This window comes from Lynx canadensis, chromosome F1 (genome assembly GCF_007474595.2).
Source record: "Lynx canadensis isolate LIC74 chromosome F1, mLynCan4.pri.v2, whole genome shotgun sequence".
Classification (NCBI taxonomy): domain Eukaryota; kingdom Metazoa; phylum Chordata; class Mammalia; order Carnivora; family Felidae; genus Lynx; species Lynx canadensis.
This window is the reverse complement of record NC_044319.2, coordinates 21,415,964-21,437,442: the sequence shown is the minus strand read 5'-3', so window position 1 is coordinate 21,437,442 and position 21,479 is coordinate 21,415,964. Positions and strand designations below refer to the sequence as shown.

Genomic DNA, 21,479 nt, shown 5'->3' with positions numbered 1-21,479 from the left:
TGTGGTTATGAAGGCCGTGAAGTCACCCATTCTGCCATCTGCAAACTGGAGACCCAGGAAAGATGGGGGTTTAATTCGGTCCAGTTCTGGAGGCTGGAGAACTCAGGGGGCTAATGGTATAAATAGCAGTCTAAGGTCAGGAGAAGATGAAATGAGGGGTTTCAGCTCAAGCAGTGAAACTCGGAGAAAAGAGGCATATTCCTCTTTTTGTTTTGTTCAGGCCCCCAACAGATTGGATGTTGCCAACCCACCCTGGGAGAAAGCAATCTACTTTTCTGAGTACACTGATTCAAATGATAATGTAATTTGGAAACACCCTAACACATACACACACACCCAGAAGTAATGTTTAATCTGAATACCCCAACGTCAGTCACAGTAACTTTTAGGAAAACCTTTACCCGCTTTGTAAAACCTTATCCAGTTTTCAGTTATTTTCTGTGGGAAGTGGTAATCCGGATTGTTTAATCTGCCATTATCACAAGTGGAGTTCCCCATTACTTGAAATTGGTAGTGCTTCTGCATAATCCCCAGAAGAGAGAGAAAGTCTGATCTTGACAGAGTTTTGCAGATGGCTAAATTATCCCTCCAACTTGACATTCGATATTACTCTATGTGAAATTCTAATGTTGGAGTCTGGATTTGTTTCAGGGGACCCTTGACAAATCCCATGTCATTGGTGAAATAATTGCCATTTTACAGATGAGGAAACCAAGGCAGGAAAAACTGAGAAAATATAAGGCAATTTATTGTAAATACCCTTTTGACTTATGTTTATATTGTTTAGTTATGAATCTTTTACTGCTTAATGACAAAGACACAGTAAGACCAAGAGAAGGTTTTTAAGAAGTGCCTTAAAATAAAGATAATAAAATAAAGTCCGTAAAAATAAAATAAAAATAAAATTACCCCAAATGGCATCTGTAAATATATCTACACTTTCAAATGTTTGGATCTACTAGACTTCGTGTACACATCTGAAGATCATCCACGCAAAGACACCTTAGATTTGAATGAACACGATGTATTACCTAGATCAGTAATTCTAAACCAAATAAGTATTTCTGCCACCCAAAACATCTTTAAGAATGGGGAAACCTTTTCAAGTTTTCAAGCAGATGGTGCTTCATGTGTTCTAAAGAGCCTCTCCAGGAGAAGGAGGGGCACCTGGGTGGCTCAGTCAGTTAAGCGTCCCACTCTGTTTCAGCTCAGGTCATGATCTCACGGTTTGTGAGCTGGAGCCCTGCGTTGGACTCTGCACTGACAGTGTGGAGCCTGCTTGGGATCCTTTCTTTCCCCCTCTCTCTGTCACTTCTCTGCGCACTCTCTCTCTCTCTCTCTCTCTCTCTCTCTCTCTCTCAAAATAAATAAACTTTTAAAAAGATAAAAAAAATAAAGATCCCCTCCAGGAGAATGAAGGTGTACCTCTCTACCTCATGGGCCTCAGCTCAGCCATCATTACTCCAAAAACAGTGTGCGTTTCTTCAGGGGTATTGAAGTAGGAAAAAAGCCGATGTTAAAAAAAATTGTGTGTGTGTGTGTGTGTGTGTGTGTGGTACTGTAGCTACTTAATTACCCATTGGACCAGAATCTATATCTCAATTAAAATTCAGGTGCTAAAGATTCGGGTGACTGATTCATTTTAGGTATTTTGAAGATGTTATAGTCACTATAAATTTATGGTGAATGTGGCATTAAGTGAGTATTTTAGATGTAAGCTGTCACCATCAAATTTTTTTAGACTGGTTTTCTGCTAGAACAGTCTCAGTAATCCCAATTAAATAGGACTTAAAATCTTCTAACATCAGTGAAAACGAACCCTATATCATACTTCAATTTTTAAACATATATATGCATATTTATTATGGTATAATATGTTATTACTGTATTTGATATATACATATATATTGTGTAAGTGGAAAGTTTCTTGTTGATGAGGGAGAAAAAACTCAAATCAGATTTCTGATTATGATTTTCTTTTAATGAAGAAAAATCTAACTCCGCTAGAACTAACAAATTCTGTTGACAAATTGGGTGTTTGGGGCATTAGGATAATTTGTGCACATAGCAATCCATGACTGAGAATTCTGAGAGTTTAGATAGAATTGTAGGTTGTAAATAGTTAAACTGGTCACTCTTAAAAAATGTGAGAGAGTAGTAGTAACACAATGCCTGTGCCTCTCAAATACATCAGAATGAAACTCCACACCAGGAAGTGAAACCAAGAATAGGTATCTTATCTAAAACACTATCCTAACTCTTAGATGGCATCAATGCAGCAATTCTTTTAAAAACATTTCTGAGTTTTGTTTGAAATTGCCTGTTGCTGATTGTGGTGATGACAATCTCTGGGTTCGGTAATGGGTAATGAGATTCCGCAGTCTTTATCATACCAACAGTCTTTGGTTTTAGTTTAACTTAAAGTTAAGCAATGACAGTTAAGTAGAGAAAGAAAACTATTTGCATGCAGAATGTACCTTCTCTTCCATCAGATTTGTTTGATGATTATTTCTTCGGTTGTTTATAACAGTAGAACTTTCAACAGATTAGAACAATCATCAAATCGACTTTTTACAAACTGGTTCTTGTTTCCAATGCCCATTTTAGTTACAGTTGTTAATATAATTCTCCAGAATGAATTTAATACAGTAGCTATTTTCATAATGACCGGGAAATTGTGAGACGAAAAAGGGTCATGATTTTCACGATGGAAAAGATTAGGGATGAAAAAGACACTCAAAGTAAGGTAATCCAAGACCTGAAGGCAAAGCTTAATCTTGGTGGCTGAGTCAGTGTATTGAGCTTATATTTGACATCTCAATTGAAATATGGCATCTCTTTTTGCCAACTACCAACTAGCATTGTGCTGAGTCATCAGTTTCCTCCAGGGAACACTGGTTGTGGATTCAATAATATCATTTCCTCTGGCACCACCCCTGAGACATAACCAAAAGTCTCCTATCCAAGTCGGAAGCTAGTCTAGTCCATACTAGTTTGAAATTATAACTGATATTGGCCCCGGGATGTTTCAAAGAATTATCAAAAGGTATTTGGATTTGATTAAAACTAAACATTTTTCTCAAAGAATTTGTATTTACTTTACAGATATTATAATCTTTACAGCTCTTATAAGGAGATGGGCATGATTTTGACACTCATGTTTTGAAAATAACTTATAGGTGATCTGAAGATTTATCGTGTTTCTGAAATTAACTTATAAGAACCAAGAAATGGTTGATTTGTCCCCTATTTCCTATGAATGGTTTGCAAGTATTTCATTCATTATAGTTAAGACAGAATTGAGGCTAATGGAAATAAAAGCAGATTAAAACAGCTGAATGATACAGGAAATAACTCAGTTACTAGAGGAACATCAGATCAACTACAGGTATACCAGACAGACTAGATGATAACTGTACCACTTTAATAAATGAAAACAGCCTTTTTCACTAAAGGTGTGGGTATTTGGTATTAGTCTCTGTGTAAGTGAAGGAATGTACAAGGAGTGAAGACATTGGGGACAGCAAGAATGGAGTCTAATTCAAGTTTAACTTTTCCTATCTATGAGATACTGGGAAATTATTTAACCTCTCAGAATCTCACTTTAGTTATATATAAATATAAATAAAACCTATGTTCTTTATCAGGTTGAGAAAGTTCCCATCTATTCTTTGATTGCTGAGAGTTTTTATCCTAAATAGGTGTTGAATTTTGTCAAATGATTTCTTTGCACTGTTGATATGATCATGTTATTTTTCTTGTTTCGCCTGTTTATGTAATGGACTACATTATTTGGTTTTTGAATGCTAAACCAGCCTTGCATACCTATGGTAAATCCCACTTGCTTGTGGTTATATTTCCTTGTATATATTATTGGATTCTATTTGCTAATAATTTGTTGAGAACTTTTTCATCTATGTTTATGATAGATACTGGTCGGTAGTGGGTTTATATTTTTTCCTTGTAATGTCTCTGTCAGGTTTGTTATCAGGGTCATGCTGGCTTCATAAAATGAGTTAGGCACTGTATCTTCTGCTTCTGTCTTCTGGAAGAGACTGGAGAGTATTGGTGTAATTTCTTCCTTAAGTGTTTAGTAGAATTACCAGTGAATCCATCTGGGCCTGGTGCTTTCTGTTTTGGAAGGTTAGGTATTGATTCAATTTATTTATATATATATAGGCCTATTCAGCTTGTCTGTTTCCATTTGTGTGAGTTTTGGTAGATTGTGTCTTTCAAGGAACTGGTCCATTTCATCTAGGTTATTAAATTGTGGGCTTGGAGTTGTTCATAGTATTCCTTTATTATCTTTTTAATGTCCATAGAATCTGGAGTGAACTTCCCTCATTCATTTATGATATTTATAATTTGTGCTCTCTTTTTTTTCTTATGTAGCCTGGCTTATCAATTTTGTTACTCTTTTCAAAGAACCAACTTTTAGTGTCAATGATTTTCTTTGTTGATTTTCCATTTTCAATTTTATTCATTCCTGCTCGAATTTTTACTGTTGCTTCTGCTTACTTTGGACTTAATTTTTGCTTTTCTTTTTCTAGTAGACACTTAGGTGATTGATTTTAGATCTTTCTTTTTTCATATATGCATATCATGAAATAAAACTTGAAATATATGTATATATGAAATAATATGTATGTCAAAATACATATTATTTCATTTCCCTCTAAGCACTACTTTTGCTGCATCCCCCAAATTTTGATAAGTTGTAGTTTCATTTTCATTTAGTTCCAAATATTTAAAAATCTCTCTTGAGACTTCTTCTTTGGCATATGTGTTATTTAAAAGTGAATTATTTAATCTCCAAGTACTTTGTGATTTTCCAGATGTCATTCAGTTTTGATTGCCAGTTTAATTCAATTGTCGTCTGAGAGTATGTATCGTATGATTGTTCAACATGAGCTTACGAATGTGTATTCTGGTGTTGGATGAAGTAGCCCATAATGTCAATTATATCTAGTTGACTGATGGTGCTGTTGAGTTCCAACGTGTCCTTACTAATTTGCTGCCTGATGGTTCTATTTCTGATAGAGGGGTATTGAAGTCTCCAACCAATACAGTGAATTTTTTTTTTTTGGTAGGGTCAGTGTGTGTTATTTTCGGTTGTATAGGGCAACACACTTTTTTTTTTTTTACAAGCATTCATTTAATTTATAATTGATAATTTCATTTATACAGAATAAAACTTTGACTACTCAGGCACCTCTGGCTATAGAAGATATTTCTCTTCAATAATAAACTTGAGTAAGAATTATCTTGAAAGATTTTATATGCTTCTCTGCCTTTTTAAATAAAGTATGCTCATCATTCAGGACTTCACCTCTTCCTGATGCTACATTACAAATCTGAACATAAATTATTCTATTGAGAGAGTGATATCTTCAGAAACTTGTTGAATGTTATATAACTTTTGGTTCTATATCTCACTACTGCTGGTCCTATATATGAATCTGTTTTATAGTTTTTTCTACCTCCTCGATTTTAGACTGTCATTACTCATTTTTCAGTATTGCCAGTATCTTACCTTTTTAAAATCAATTATGGACTTTTTAAAGTGTTAAGCAAGTCTGTTTAAAGTCAGGAAAGATAGGAGTAGCTTATAAGTGTGTGCTTCTTCTAAGATGAAACGTGCATGGGGCGCCTGGGTGGCGCAGTTGGTTAAGCGTCCGACCTCAGCCAGGTCACGATCTCGCGGTCCGTGAGTTCGAGCCCCGCGTCGGACTCTGGGCTGATGGCTCAGAGCCTGGAGCCTGTTTCCGATTCTGTGTCTCCCTCTCTCTCTGCCCCTCCCCCGTTCATGCTCTGTCTCTCTCTGTCCCAAAAATAAATAAACGTTGAAAAAAAAATTAAAAAAAAAAAAGGTGAAACGTGCTTGAGCTTCAGATAAAGATTTTGTAATCTTTCCAGTTGCTCAGAGAACTTAGTGAATTCCTGCTTCCTTACTCTGTTTTGGTTGATAGAGTTGTTTAGTGACTACTTTCAAGTTAGGTGAAGTATTTAATAATCTTCAACCAGTTATTATTTATTATGTGCATACAAGCTATTGGGCTAATAGAAAATTTTAACATCGTTACATATGGTTTATAACAAATGCATTAAAATTAACATAAGTAGTTTTCTGGTCATTGCCTTGGACCCAAAAGATTTTTAAAACTGCTCTGGAAATGTCTTGCCAAAGAAAACTTTCATAGAACAGTAACAATAAAAGCAAACAAATCTGAATAATGCAAACATCTTGCTCTGACTTTGCCTCTCTAAGCCAGGGCTTCCTCATCATTCAGTACAAAGCCTGATTGTCTTCCTAGAAGGCTTGCAGTCCTGATTTACATTTTCCCTCAAGCTTGGTAAACCTGACAGCAGAAAAGTTCCAGCAGTCAAGTCGTAGTGACATTTTTTAAAGCATGATCTAAACTTCTCAATAATTCTGTGGTGGGAGAGAGGAGAGAGAGAATCGAATAAGGAGCAGCCCTGGGATCAAAGGATGTTTCTGGTATGAATGTTACTTCCCTTCACCCTGAATGTTTTTAACCAGTCTCAAGGAAACAACGAGCATAGTTTGCTTGGATCCTATCTTGGAAGCTAATTTTTAATTTACTATTATTTGTTTCCAGGTGGAGCACCAGTATTCCCACAAGTTCACAGTAGTGGTGTTACGTGCCACCAAAGTGACAAAGGGGGCCTTCGGTGACATGCGTAAGTGTCCTTATTTGCTTTTCTGTTGAAAATGCATAACCTAGTTGCTTCAGCCCTCTGACAAGCCAGGGGCTCCCTCTCTTTCAGATGTGGTTATCTTTGTCTAGATCTTTGAATGATATCATTTGCAACAGTGCTCTGATGCTCTGCTTTCTGTTGGAATAGTGTTTTGTCTTGACTTTACATTAATTGAGAGTACTTGGAGTCAGAAAAAATGACTGTCTTATGACATCCAGATTTTTGGAATTAAAATAAATTCTATTTAATTCTATTTTTAAAAGAGTGCTGAGTGAAGACTTTGAACAAGCTGCCCCTGAGGCATTGTGCCTATAGGATTAAAAAAAATGCAGTTTCTTTAGTTCTTATGCCCGTAAATGTGTTTATTATGTGTGAAAATAGCTAAAGAAACTGGGGTAGCACAGCTTCCAACAACGTGAACCGCAGCCTGAGGATAATGTTGAATGAACTTGCTGGCGGTATCCTTTCCCCATGCTTGGAAAAAGCCATTTTCCGAGTTCATCTCACCACTCAAAAGGCTGGGGGTTATGGGGGTAGAAATACAAAGAAAGATGGATAAGGATTATGGTGATGAATTTGGTAAAGTTTTAGATGATTGCTAAAATATGGGAACAGGCGATTTACCTCTGAGAACGGGATTTGGAGAAAGAATGGAGATTATAGTTTGTCAAGCTGGGAAGCAGGCAGGGAAGGCTGCCTTGCCCAGTGATGTTGAGGAAGAAAATCTTGGCGAGGAGAGTGAGAAGTCCCAGGCTGAGCAAGTAGAGTTTTTGAAAGCGAGAGAACAGAGTGCTTATGAGGAACTAGAAGAGATCCAGTGTTGTTAGAGAATAGACAGCAAAGGGGAAGGGGGACCAACACTAATATAACAAAGGCTGAGGTTGAGATTTCATCAGAAATACAATGGGAAAAATTTGATGGCATTTTTGTCATAAATCACAAACTGAATTTTCATTCTAAAAACTGTTTGTTCTGGGGACGCCTGGGTGGCTCAGAGGCTTAAGCGTCCAACTCTTATTTTCAGCTCAGGTCATGATCTCACAGTTTCATGAGTTCAAGCCCTGAATTGGGCTCTGCACTGACAACGTGAAGCCTGCTTGGGATTCTCTCTCTCTCCCTTTCTCTCTGCTCCTTCCCTGCTCACGTGTTGTCTCTGTCTCTCTCAAGATAAATAAATAAACTTAAAAACATTTTTTAAAATGTCTGTTCTGGCCATATTGTGTTAAATATATTGGAAGCAAATGTGGGGTATACTTTATATTTTTAAGAATAAAAAATATGATAACGGATGCAAGAATAAAAATTAGCTGCTTGAAATCATGCTGAAAATGGGCCAGTAGAGAAAAGTTAAATACTATGGGAAAAAAAAGTGAGCTCAGTGCCCAAGCCTTCAGCAAATGAAAAGAGGTGTCCAGGAAGTGGACAGGACACCTGCGTGGCTCAGTCAGTTGAGTGTTCGACTCTTGGTTTCAGCTCAGGTCATGATCTCACAGTTTTGTGAGTTCAAGCCCCTGCATCGGGCTCTGCACTGCTTACTTGGGATTCTGTCTCCCTCTCGTGCTCTCTGCCGCACCCCCACTCACGCTGTCTCTATCTCTCTCAAATAAATAAACCTTTTTAAAAAATATTTTTTTTAAAAGTCAGAAGTAAAATGGGAAACAATGTAGAATCTAATGGCAAGAGTTTTAGATGAGCAGTAGTTTTCATGAGAGATGAGAGTACAAGGATAATTTCTTTCACTCTCATCTGGACCAGGGATCTATACTCTAAATTGTATCTTATACTTCAATCCAACCCATTTAACCACTCCTTGGTCAATGTTCTTCTGAAGTTATTCTTATTTTGCTTTTTAAAATTCTCTGCATTTTCATCATTTAAATGAGAGTTCCCTGGAAGAAAGAGCCACGTCAGAAACCCTTTTTAAAAACTGGTATATCCCCCATGACCTTGAGAAAAGGCACAGGCTTTAAAATTCAAGAGGTCGATTGTTAGATAAGCTCTCCTTAATTCCCTTGAAGCCTAGGTCAGTAACTTGCCAGGCATGCAAGTTACTAACCTAATTTGACTTTTAAAAAATATAGTTATGTCTTATACAAAGCAGCAACAATGCTTTCTTATAGCGCTGAACTCTGTCATTCAGGTACAACAGGTGTTACTATGGTTAAGACGAGCCCACACGCAGTTCAAACTCTATACTCTGTGAGTCACCTTCAGGTGGTATGGATCTGATTTTCTAGCTACTTCCCCCAGAGGCACAGGTATTTGGGCTATCGTTATTTATTAGGATTAAGCCAGGGGAGATAGTGGTGTAGCAGGTGTCATTTTAAACCTATGTGAGTTGACATTAATAATAATACTTATATATAAACATGAGATATTAACTCATGAAACAGGGAACAGGTTCATTTTGGATCCTCATAGTGTACACAACACAGTTTAGACCCTTGGTCTCTAGAAGCTTCCTTTTGAAAATGAAGGACCCGTGGAAGGAATAGCCGCTGGAGATTAATCACTATAGGGGAAAGGACAGTGTCATGACATTCTGGTGAACTTTTTATTCAGCATTTGTATTTTGATTTTGTTTCATTTGAGTTGTTACATAATTTCTTGGAGGAGGGGCAATTGTTGCTAACCCTTTATATCACCTTAATGAGTTTATAGAAAGTCAGGATAAGAAGAAGTCAGGATAAGAAGAAGAAAGTCAGGATAAGAAGAGATAAGAAGGAAGAACAAGAGAAAGTCTTAGAGAAACAAATTCAGTGAGAAGGTTAGCATAAAAAAGTGAAGGGTTGCAATACATCGCCAAGCACTTTATTTCTGAGAAGTTGTAGGAGATTATTACAGTGAGAAAAGGTATTGGCATTAGCTGTCACTTTCCTAAGAGGAGTTTTGATGATATTGTGTGGTGAGCTTGATCAATACGAATTACCAAGTAAACTGAATTTGGATTCTTTGTATATAGAATCTCTCTCAATATAGACAAAGATAAAACTACAAAAAATGCCCTAAGATCTGTGAAGATATGATAGCAGAAACCTACACCCTCTTCTGTTGTTGATATTGTCTGCGTTTATTTGAGAAGGCAAATTTCCATAAAATTTTACATGTTGATAAAGAAGAATGACAGATTACTACTGGGTTTTTTGGTTTTGCCTGAGTATGTGGGGGCTTTCTCAAGGGTGCCACAAAAAAAATCAAATGGTTGATTCCTGATAAAATGCCTATATCTGCCCTTTTCTTTTTTCTTTCTTTTTTTCTTTGAGATAATACTAAGATTATATCTATTTTTTATTTTGTCCCTTCATAAATCATCTTTTTCTAATTATCTCCATTTAAAAATATCATGTTGGGGCGCCTGGGTGGCGCAGTCGGTTAAGCGTCCGACTTCAGCCAGGTCACGATCTCGCGGTCCGTGAGTTCGAGCCCCGCGTCAGGCTCTGGGCTGATGGCTCAGAGCCTGGAGCCTGTTTCCGATTCTGTGTCTCCCTCTCTCTCTGCCCCTCCCCCGTTCATGCTCTGTCTCTCTCTGTCCCCAAAATAAATAAACGTTGAAAAAAAAATTAAAAAAAAATAATAAATAAAAAAAATATATCATGTAATGTTGTCAAAACATCATAATAAAATTAGCAGCACCCCATGAGCTGTCTTTTGAGGGGTCAGAGTTGACATTTTAATCATAACATCTCACTCATTTCGTTGTTTTTACCTAAGGGCCTGGGCCAGCCAAGAGCAGGACAGCCCCTTCCCGGACCTGGTTGCTAATCTCAGTGTGCGAAAATGTATCATTTATGCCTGTATCCCAGTGCCCACCCTTCCGTGCATTCTTATTCTCACATCATATGAAGAGGTTGTTTGAAGTTCATAATTGCAACTGACTCACCATAGTCTTAGTTTTAAAATAAGTAGTCTGCCTTAATTTTGGCAATATTAATATAACTCTCACTTTTAAAGCTATAGTATAATATATATATAATATATTATATATATTATATATATATGCAGTACATATATATATGTAAGCATATTTATGTATGTATGTATATATATATGTAAGCTTGCATACATGCAAGCATAATTCATTCTGGAAACATGCTTGTAATCCAAAGCACTTGTATATCAAAGCGAATTTCAAGAACCATTGGTTCCGTTGTGATCATGCGACATTCGGCATCACGTACTCCTCGTATTGCAAGACATAGCTCTTTATCAAGTTAAAATGTACTTATGTTTGCTCATCCTGTGGAACACTCACAGAACAAGTTACTCACAGTCCAAGGTTTTATGGTATATTAAATATAACGTGTAGTCATGAGTATGTCAACACTGCAGCAGGTGCATGTGTTGGATGGATATATATTAAACTCTGTGTTTTTTATTGTTCCTTTCCTCTTCTAACAGAGGTTACACATTTGCAGAATGACTACAGTGACGATAAAATTTCAGTTGGTAATAGAGTTTTCTTTGTGCATGTGTGAAGTGAAACACACAGCCCTGGCCACAAACCTGATTTTAAAACCAAATGAAATGGCTGGCACAAATGTTTTAGCTACCTCCCTGAGTTCCTGCTCCTTTTAATGTTGGGGAAAACACAGATCAAACGTGATAATGGAGGCTAGTCTCAGACTTCACAACTGGATAGAGTCATGTTTCAGTCCCTAAGATGAAGTCAGAAAATGGATATGATAGTGTTTTTGAAACAATAAAATACTATACCAGTATTAGATATTTTTAATATCCTAATTATGCAAATATACTAATGATTCTTGTCTGGTCTCAACAGACACCGAACTCTTTCTCTTTACAGAATGAGCGTCACCAACGTTAGGGTTTCCAAAGACGGTTGTAGGATTGCAGATAGATCTACTTTCCTTAAGTATTCAGGAGAACACAGAGCTTAATTCCAACCTTTAAACTTTAAGAAAAAAATAAATATATTTGGGAGAATTATGAGCTCATTATGTTGAAACCAATTTTAATAAGATTGTATTGCTTCTATCTTAAAGTACTCTTTTTGGGTTTTCTTAAGAACCTCAAGCTTTTATTTGCATAAAGTCTGTGTCTGTGGGTAAATGATGTTTTATTGTAGATAAACTCACAGCAAGATCTAAATCAAGTTCCTGATTTTTAAACAGCTGTGCCATTTGCAGGTCCAAGGCTGACCTAATCTCCCCAAGTAGTGCTTTTCAAACATTAATGTCCAAGTGAGTCACCCACGGTTCTTGTTGAAAGTGTGGATTCTGATTCAGTAAGTCTGGGCAAGGTTTCCCTCTTTCCTCCAATCTTGTTCTCCCCAGCAGCAGCTCAATCCCCTCACCTCTAGGACCATCCAGAGGATTTAGCCTCTTCAAAGGACATGACCTGCAATGCATAGTGTTAATAATTCCCTGGGAAAGGAGCCTAGAACTCAACCTTCCTATTTGTAAGTGTTAGCCTGAGAGGCAGAGTGTTGGGTGCATATGTAGAGGAACGTTATCTATTTAATTTTTTGAGAACCTTCAGCAGCAGCAAGAGCAATGTAGAAATTACTATAAAAATATATTATCTCTGGTAGACCTTCGTGAATATCACAGTGATCAAATCCCTAGGAAACAGGCCAAATTATATTTATGAAAGAGTATGGTCTCCAGAGGCAAAACACTACTCTCTCATCCCATGTTGTTGGGCAAGTTTCCTCTGTCTTCTTTTTTCACCATAGAGATGTTATGAGAATTCAATGCATTAACTAATGTGAAGTACTCATATGCCTGACACATAGTAAGACCTCACTGATATTATCTATTATTGTTAAAATTATTTCAGATACTAACATAAGAAGACCTTTCTTTCTTTCTTTTTCTTTCTTTCTTTCTTTCTTTCTCTCTTTCTTTTTTAAGATTTATTTATTTGTGAGAGAGAGAGTGCAAGCAGAGAAGGGGCAGAGGGAGAGGGGGACAGAGGATCCAAAGCGGGCTCTGCACTGACAGCAGCGAGCTCGATGCAGGGCTCGAACTCATGAACCCCGTGAGATCATGACCGGAGCCCAAGTCAGACACACAACCAACTGAGCCACCCAGGTGCCCCAAGAAGACATTTATTTCTTAAATATAATCTTTGTGTGAGCTAAAGAATATTCTTTTGGGATTGTCCATGCACTGGGATAATTTTTCAGTTTTTCACCTTGGAGACAAATTTCCATTGTGAGTTTCTGTGTTGAGCAAATTAACGGATCCTTCTTTTTTTCAGCTTAGAAGAAATAAATGGTAGAATGGCACTTCCGTTGTCTTCTCTGATGCCCTTGGGCACAGTTCACTCCTGTGCCCCTCTGCCGGCTGTCCAGACTTCTGTTTAACACTTGTCACATAGGCGTCTAACCATGTGTTTATAAAACTGTGGCCTGTATCTTATGTTTTAGAAAATAGGTGTTTAGCCTTGAGACTGGCAAAGTAGTAGTAAGATCTCAGAATTTTGGATGAAGGAATAGACAAATGATATTTGCAAATATGTGTAATTATACCTTTCTTCTTGGGTAGTGCCTTCTTTTTACCTCACTAAAGAGAGAAGTTTAAAAATAATTTTATACTCCATTTTTTTGGTAGATTATAAATATCTGTTATTTCCATCCATAGCTATCTAGAATTTTCCTGGGTTTCAAGGTACATATATTTTATAACACCTTTGGATTAATATAATAAACCTTTTCTTGGATTAATTATGGGGTTTCAAATATATATGTATATAAATAAATGGAACTGCTATTGGCCAAATATGTGTATTTTTTATGGAATCAAACATTTCCCTAGGCTTTAGCCCTTAAGCTATGATGAATGAGTTTCGGTTTACTAATATTTTTGGAATGTTTTTGAGTATCCACCCAAGATTTAAAAAATTCTGTGTATAACGAAACAATTTCCCAGTGGCCTCTTTATGGAAGATAATTTCAAGATGAATAAAGTGTTCCAGAACATGCCTATCTCTCATCTCTTATCTTGTATTTTCTACAAAGTTGAGAAATAGGTTGTGTTAGGAAAGAACTACTGTTCTTCATTCATTTAACTCATGTAGTTTATTAAACGGTCAAATGGTTTTAGGAGGACAGTTAGTAATTTTTTTCTCTATTTAAATGTCATTAGATCTCTGTGCGTGTGTGACTCGTATGTATATATTTGTGTTTAGGTCTGATGAGTACTGTAAATACTGTTCTATATATTTTGATAATATCAGTTGATCCTTGGGTAGATTTTCACCACATTTATTCAATAAGATTAACAGCATCTTCCAGTTGTATATTTGGTAGCAATGCTTTTGTGAGATAAGGAAAGCAGATTCCTATCAAAATGAAGAGTACGTCACCGGTACTAGTAGGGACATAATCCACATGTTCTCTCCTTTTTTTCAAGACTATCAGTGGGGCGCCTGGGTGGCGCAGTCGGTTAAGCGTCCGACTTCAGCCAGGTCACGATCTCGCGGTCCGTGAGTTCGAGCCCCGCGTCGGGCTCTGGGCTGATGGCTCGGAGCCTGGAGCCTGTTTCCGATTCTGTGTCTCCCTCTCTTTCTGCCCCTCCCCCGTTCATGCTCTGTCTCTCTCTGTCCCAAAAATAAATAAACGTTGAAAAAAAAAAAGAAAAAAAAAAAAAAGAAAAGAAAAAAAAGACTATCAGTGATAGAACCTCCTTAATTTAGTTTTTTATCACATATGTCTTGTACTTGAACTTCTTTGTCTTAAAATACTTTCATATTTTTTCACAAAAATACTTCAACACGTTAATGTTCTACATGTTAAATATTTCAGCATGTTAATGTTTAACGAAGGGAAATCTTCATTCTAAAAACTTTTTAAAAACTGAGTGATATGCAGGCTTCTTTTCTTATGCTAAGTAAATTCTCTTTGCCAAAAATCATACATCACCACTTCTGTATTGAAAATGTGTGATTAATATCTCATGGAGTAAAATTTAAAAAATAGTTAAATGTTTCTTAAGTTTCCTCAGAAAAGTATGCTCTTAAACTTTTTATGTCAAAGAGAATAATTCTGCTGCTCTAAAAGTTTGAGCATGTATGTGAAAACATTTATCATGTATGCTATTTTAGTATATTTTAATATTTTAAAATATTTCTTAAAAATTCTATGACATAGAGATTGAAGTTAAGTTAAACTCAGCCAAGGGATAGTCTGGGAGTTTTGTAAATTTCACCGACTCCTCATAAGTACTTTTCCGTTCTTACTCCCCATGATGCATCAATATATTTTTTATGAAATATTTTAGATAAAATTCTAGACAAATTTATTTTCAGTTGATATACAAGGTGAATCCAAATCTGCAGTTACAAAATGAAATAACAGCTTGGAAATTTTAACTTTGGAGAACAAATGTTAAAAGAAATAGAACCCAGTGTTTTTTCCAGCAAGTCTCCATTATTCTTTTTTTAATTTTTATTTATTTTTGAGAGAGAGAGAGAGTGAGAAAATTGGGGAGCGGCAGAGAGGGAGACACAGAATCTGAAGCAGGCTCCGGGCTCTGAGCTGTCAGCACAGAGCCTGACGCAGGGCTCAAACCCATGAGCCATGAGATCATGAAAAAGTAAGATGCTTTGACTGAGCCACCCAGGCGCCCCAAGCAAGGCTCCATTATTAATGTCCTCATCAATAAATGTTGAGAATCTGCTATCTTGAGAAGTACAAAAGAAATAAACATAATACGTGTGGTAGATAACTTTATTCAGTGCCTATTTCATACCAGAGAGGAAGCATGGCTTAGAGATTGGAGCAAGGACTCTGGAACTGGCTTGCTTGAATTCAAATCTCCCTTCTATTTATTAACTCCATGATTTTGGGTAAGTTACTTAGCTTTCCTAAGCCTCAATTTCCTCAGTGGTTACATGGGGGTAACAATTATACCTTCCTCATAGGTTTTTTTTTTTTTTACAAGAATTAAATAAGATTATGAAGCATTTAGAAAGGGGCTTGATGCATAGTATACACAATATGTGTTAAATAAATAAGAAAAACTATTAAGTGGAGTTCATAGAACTTAACATACTGCATTTATTCGTTTTAGTAACCCTAGAAGATATATGCTGTTTTTATTTTAATTTTACAGATACACAATTTTTTAAAAAGACATTAAGTAAATGTTCCCAAATCACACAGCTGTTAGGTTTTATGGCTAGAACTTAAATCTCTCTCACTCTGATGTTTACTTGTACAGTAGCTTTGCCTCTGAGCTTTGTATGGCCTAGATGATAAGATGAAACAGGTGTGAGTAAGTCTGGAAAACCAACCCAAGAAGATATGCACTCAGTAATTGTGTGTTTAGGCTGTATGATGTTACTGATTTTGAAAAGTGCTGGCAACAAACTTCCCAGAAGACTTCACAGCTAGAATGGAGATGGATTTTATAACTTCAGTAGAATTGTAATTTGTTATTATTAAATACTTTTGATACTTCAGTTTAGAAAAAAATCATAAAAGGTCTTAAACATCGGGCTGGCATGGTATGTCTACGGGCATGGTATGTCTATTATTTAAGGAATCTGGCTATTTTTTGATGGTTTATGCTAGTGAATAAATGTCAGGTAGGAAGGATAATGCCTTGTTTGAGTATACTGACCCTAAACTGGGGGTCAGTTTTGCTGCACAGGGCACTTTGGGCAATATCTAGAGACATTTTTAGTTGTCACAATTGGGGGATCCCTTCTGGCATGTAGTGTGTAGAGGTCAGGGACAGCATCTCAGAGCAAAGAATTATCGGACCCAAAATACCAAGAGTGTCAAGGCTGAGAGTTCCTATTTTAATGAAAAATAAGAATTATTCTTGTATAGGGTAGAATGCACACGTACAACTAAACCCATAGAACTAACATTAATAATATAAATAAATTAATGTGTTTTATAATAATATATAATAATTTCTGGAGAATTACTCTTTCTCTCCTACCTAAACAGATGCCAAGAAACATTCTAAGTTCTAAATCTTTAAAAAATATTCCAAACATAGATACTGATAACAAAGGTATTTTTGTTTCCTTCCAAGAAGTTATCATAGAGATTTAAGTAAAAAGGCAATGTAGGTAACAACGAAAATTTCCGTTCTGTTGTAGATTGGCCTTTAGCTTGCTTTGGGTTGTTTTGCATTTATCTCTCTCTGTTTTCTTGTGAATATCAACATTGTTTACAGTAAGTTATTTTTACTATATGCCAGATGGTAGACCACTTCACTAATGTACTAAGTCAATTGTTAGTTCAAACTGCACCCAGTCAGTTGTGCAGAGACGCTATTGGGCTTTCTTCCTGACATCCACTTGGCTGATGATACATTCTGACAGTTTCATGTCCTTTCACAAAGGGACACACGTGCCCTGGGAAAGTGCTTTTGTAGATCCGAGGCTGTGAGAAAAAGGAAAATGAAAAAATAAGGAGAGTTCACATTGGAGACTCTATCTGCTTTGTAATTTCAAATTGTTTTTAACATTTATTTATTTTTGAAAGAGTGAGAGCATGTGCGCATGCACACATCCAAGTTGGGGAGGGGCAGAAAGAGGAAGACGGGATACAAAGCAGGCTCCCCACTGGGAGCCCAGAGCCCAGTGTGAGGCTCGAACTCGAACTCAGGAACCGTGAGATCATGACCTGAGCCGAAATCAAGAGTCAGCTAGCCACTCAACCGACTGAGTCACCCAGACGTCCCTAAAACTGCTTTGTAATTTCAAATAAGGATAAGGTATTCTGTGATTATTTGAGAACGTAGACAATGCTGCTGTTGTTGCAAGGGCTTTTCTCTTCTCTGTCCAATGTATCCAGAATCACTACCAAAGTTCTATTTTACTAAACTATATTGGATTCTTCACTAACTTTTCTAGCTTCTGTATTTCCAGCAGTTTTCAGGGACTGCCCTTCAGCATCTATAGCCATGACCATTCCAATTTTGAGCCTGTTCTGGAAGAAGCAGGGACTGCTATCTATAAACAAGTCCCTTGACACTCTACCCAATTCCTTGAAGGTATTAAGGGTGGCCAGATGAGATTCAAAGGTTTATTATTATTATTATTATTATTATTATTATTATTATTACTGCGTTTAGAACTTGAAAGTAAAGGTTAAATGCAAATGCACTGGGAAGAAATGACTGACATTGACTCATATTAAAATACAAATGAATGGGGTGGGACAAAGCTCCAGGAAAGTTGAGACATATTAGGCAAGAGCAGAGAGAAGTTAAGAGTGGGGAGATTGCTGTGCCTAAAATGTCGCCTTTTCTGCAGTATTGCTCAGGGCTAGCCCATTATCCATTACTTCGGTAATATTTATATATTCCTATAATGTTTCAGACTTAGTTTACAGTTTAGTAGAGGCAAAAATAGGTAAGGGTTAGTGTTGAATTATTTGAAAGAGCAAGGAATTTGGCTTTCAGAAAGCCTAGATTAAAATCCTATCGCTAAATAACCTTGCTCAACTTACTAAAAGTCTCTGAGTCTGTTTCCTCACCTTCATGATGGGAATAATAATATCTAACTCAGCAAGTTGAAGCTTTACGTGGAATTACTTCTGTTTTATGCAGATGTATATAGATGAGGCCTCTGGGGAATATGATTTACAGTAGCCAATTTTACCTGATAAGAAAACAGAACTAGTTGCCTAGAGATGTATGAACAGGATAAGGAAAAAATACAGGTAACATCTCCTTCTGCTCATCCTTTATGTGTACAGCATTTGGACCCTTGAATGTTCTTAGGACAAGGACAACACCTTACTAGCATTTAGTTATCAGCTGAAATGCCAAAGGAAAGCATAATGGTGTGCACAAGTAAAACAGAAGCCGTGTTTTCTTAGAACAAATGCTTCCACCATCAAGGTGACTGTGTGGAATGTTCAAAATGTTGGCTTCCAGAGATGCCACGTGGCCTACATGTTGACTTGTGGGGGTGATTCTGCAGCGTGTGATCGAGGAGGGTCACTGACTGGAAAGAGAACCTGGGGTCCGGTCGGGGGCACCCTTGTGACCCTTCCTCACCACGCATAGGCCTGCCCTCAGAGTCAGTCAGTGAAAGACAAAAGTGTGTTTCCCAAAGACATCGTGGTGGTGGCTTTGTGAAGAGTGGTTGGAATGTGGGGGAAGCAAGCAGCTAGGAGATGATGTGAACAGCCCAGGTGAGAGGCACTGCTTAGTTGGACTGAGGTGGTGATATTTTGAGTGGGCTTGAGGAACCAGACGTGATAGCCACATTAGAGGTAGACTAGGTGGGACTCGGAGGCAGATTGGATACAGGAGCTGTGAGGAAAAGAGAATGACCCTCATGTGTCCAGCTCTGGGGCTGGAAGTGATGGTTCCGTGCAAGTAAGACATTGAAAGTCAGGAAAAATTAACAGGTTTTTGTTCATTTTGCTTTGTTTTTCTTTTGTCTTGCAGCTAAGGAAAGAAAGGTGGAAAGAGAATAAACTTGTTTTGTACATGTTGAGTGTGAGGTATTTTTCAAAGGCATTCAAGAAGAAGATTCAAAGTCTCAGAGTAGAGAGGGGCTCAGGAATGTAGATTAGGGAGAAAATCATATTTATGTGGAAGCCAGAGCCAAGAAAGGATTCAAGGACTTCAAGAATTGATTCAGAATGGTTAAAGAAAGATGGAAGCCTTTAAAGATACATTACTTGGCGATAGGTTATATATGGACATGGAATCAAGAATCTCATATTTGTCCTCCTTGCAGCATCGAGGAAATGAATGTATCACGACTGCCATTTAAGCCTTGAAGATGATCGGCTTTAAAGAATCTGAGATTAATCAAACTGCAGGCTTCGTGTGGGTCATGTGACCTGAGGGGTGCATATTGAGTGTGTTTTTTAAAGACAATATGAATAGTTGATAATTCTTTTATAAGTTGGTTTTGAATACATGAACATTAATTTTTTTAAGGGGTTCACTTTGTTTTGAAGGATTCTTTGAAGGATTTGTAAGAGATGTGAAATGAAAGCCCACAATTTAGTGGTGAGCTGAGGGGGAAACTTAGGGCAAGATATACTGAGGGAACATTTACAGAGGTAGGTAGGAAATTGCAAATAATGATATCATTTATTTGCGTAAAGGGTACTGCATTGAGAAAAAAAAAATTCATCAAGTCTCCATGGAAGCTGTGATTGAGGCATGATTTTTGCCAGGAGCTGGGGGATGGGAGGCAGGAATAGAGAGATGGTGGTCAAAGGGAACAAACTTCCAGTTATAAGATGAATAAGTTCTGTGGATCTAATTACAACATGGTGATTGTAGTTAACAATACCCTATGCTATATTTGGAAGTTGCTAAGAAAGTAGATCTTCAATGGTTTCACCACAAAAAGAAATGGTAATTGTGTGAGATGATAGAGGTGTTCACAAACCCTACTGTGATAATCATTTGGCAATATGCGTATCACATCATCATGTTGTACACCTTAAACTTACATAGTGTTATATGTCTAGTATAATTCAGTAAAGCTGAGAAAAAAGTTATAATAGGGAGAATAACACTATGTCATAGAAAAGGTGGAGCATAATGGGTCAGAATTTTACAAGATGATTGGATTAGAAGCTGCAAGTATAGACTGCATTTATTTTTCTAAACTCTTTCATGAGGGTAGGAAAGATCTTGAGGAATTAGCAAAAATAATGAATTTATTTTATTTTTTTAAGTTTATTTCTTTATTTTTGAGAGAGACAGAATGTGAGGAGGGGAGGGGCAGAGAGAGAGGGAGAATCTCAAGCAGGCTCCCCACTGTCAGCACAGAGCCCAATGCGGGGCTCGAACTCATGAACCTTGAGATCATGACCTGAGCCAAAATCAAGAGTTGGTTGCTTAACTGACTGGGCCATCTAGGCACTCCTGTTTATTTATTTATTTATTTTTTGATGATCAGTGTTTGTTTATAGGTTGCGAAGGTGTAGCCAGGGCAAAGCAAATGTTTACAGGTTAAATTTGGGCTTGGGGATAAACGAGAAATATCTGAGAGGAGGTAGAATAGTGTGACATTGAGAGAAGAATGTATGGATACTTGTTCTTCTAAGACATGAAGGAAGAACTTAAGTATGAATAAATGCATTTTCTAATTATAAATATGGTTTTACAGTTGTGAAGTATAGGGAAGAGAAATTGAATGAATCCTCTCCTTTTGTTTTCTCAGTGAAGTATGAGCCTGAGTTGTACCCTCAGATGAGGAGTAGCGGATAGGGTGGGTGACTTGAGAAATGTAATAAGTGTTGGGCAGTCATGTAAAGAATGGAAATAAAAGGAATAGGGATTAGTATATGTTTGGTCAACTTAATGACTCAGTAGGCATTGGACTATGCTGAAGCAACTAATAGCAGAACATTCATTTCCTCTGAGTGCAACTTATAAGACACAGGTTAAATTAATTTAAAGAATGTCTGAAAGATTGAAAACTGCTGAGTCAACTGGGATTTGAGGGACCAAAATCTCAGAGGAGAGAAGTCATTGAAGTAGGCCTCAGTGTTCTACAAGCCATCTTTCCCCCCTCAATCCACTGCTGGATTTAGGTGGGTTTGGGGGGGTCACGAGGATGTGGGAAGTAGCCAAGTAGTGAAGAGGCAGACAATCCACCAGAGCTCTGACAATCTCAAAGGATTTGGGGACACAAAAACTGCATTTCCGAGACAAGCCAGTTAGAATTTGAGGGGCAGAGAGTCTGAGAGAAGGGAAACTCAGAGAAGCTGAAAGTCAGCGCCTTCACCATGTGCACTAAACAAAGTCTTAATCTGCATGGGGCAACAGGCTGAGGAGCAAACATAAGATACCCCC

The 21,479-nt window shown here is 37.2% G+C and overlaps 1 protein-coding gene across 2 annotated transcripts in view; it reads left to right on the top strand.

Annotated features, from left to right (window-relative positions):
• Positions 1-21,479, top strand: part of PLA2G4A (phospholipase A2 group IVA) — a 159,418-nt gene that overhangs the window by 39,107 nt on the left and 98,832 nt on the right. For both annotated transcript variants that reach the window (XM_030301815.2, XM_030301816.1), the window contains one exon: positions 6,621-6,702. In XM_030301815.2, the coding sequence (XP_030157675.1) occupies positions 6,621-6,702 (82 nt within the window). Of the gene's footprint in view, positions 1-6,620; positions 6,703-21,479 lie in introns of those variants that run through there.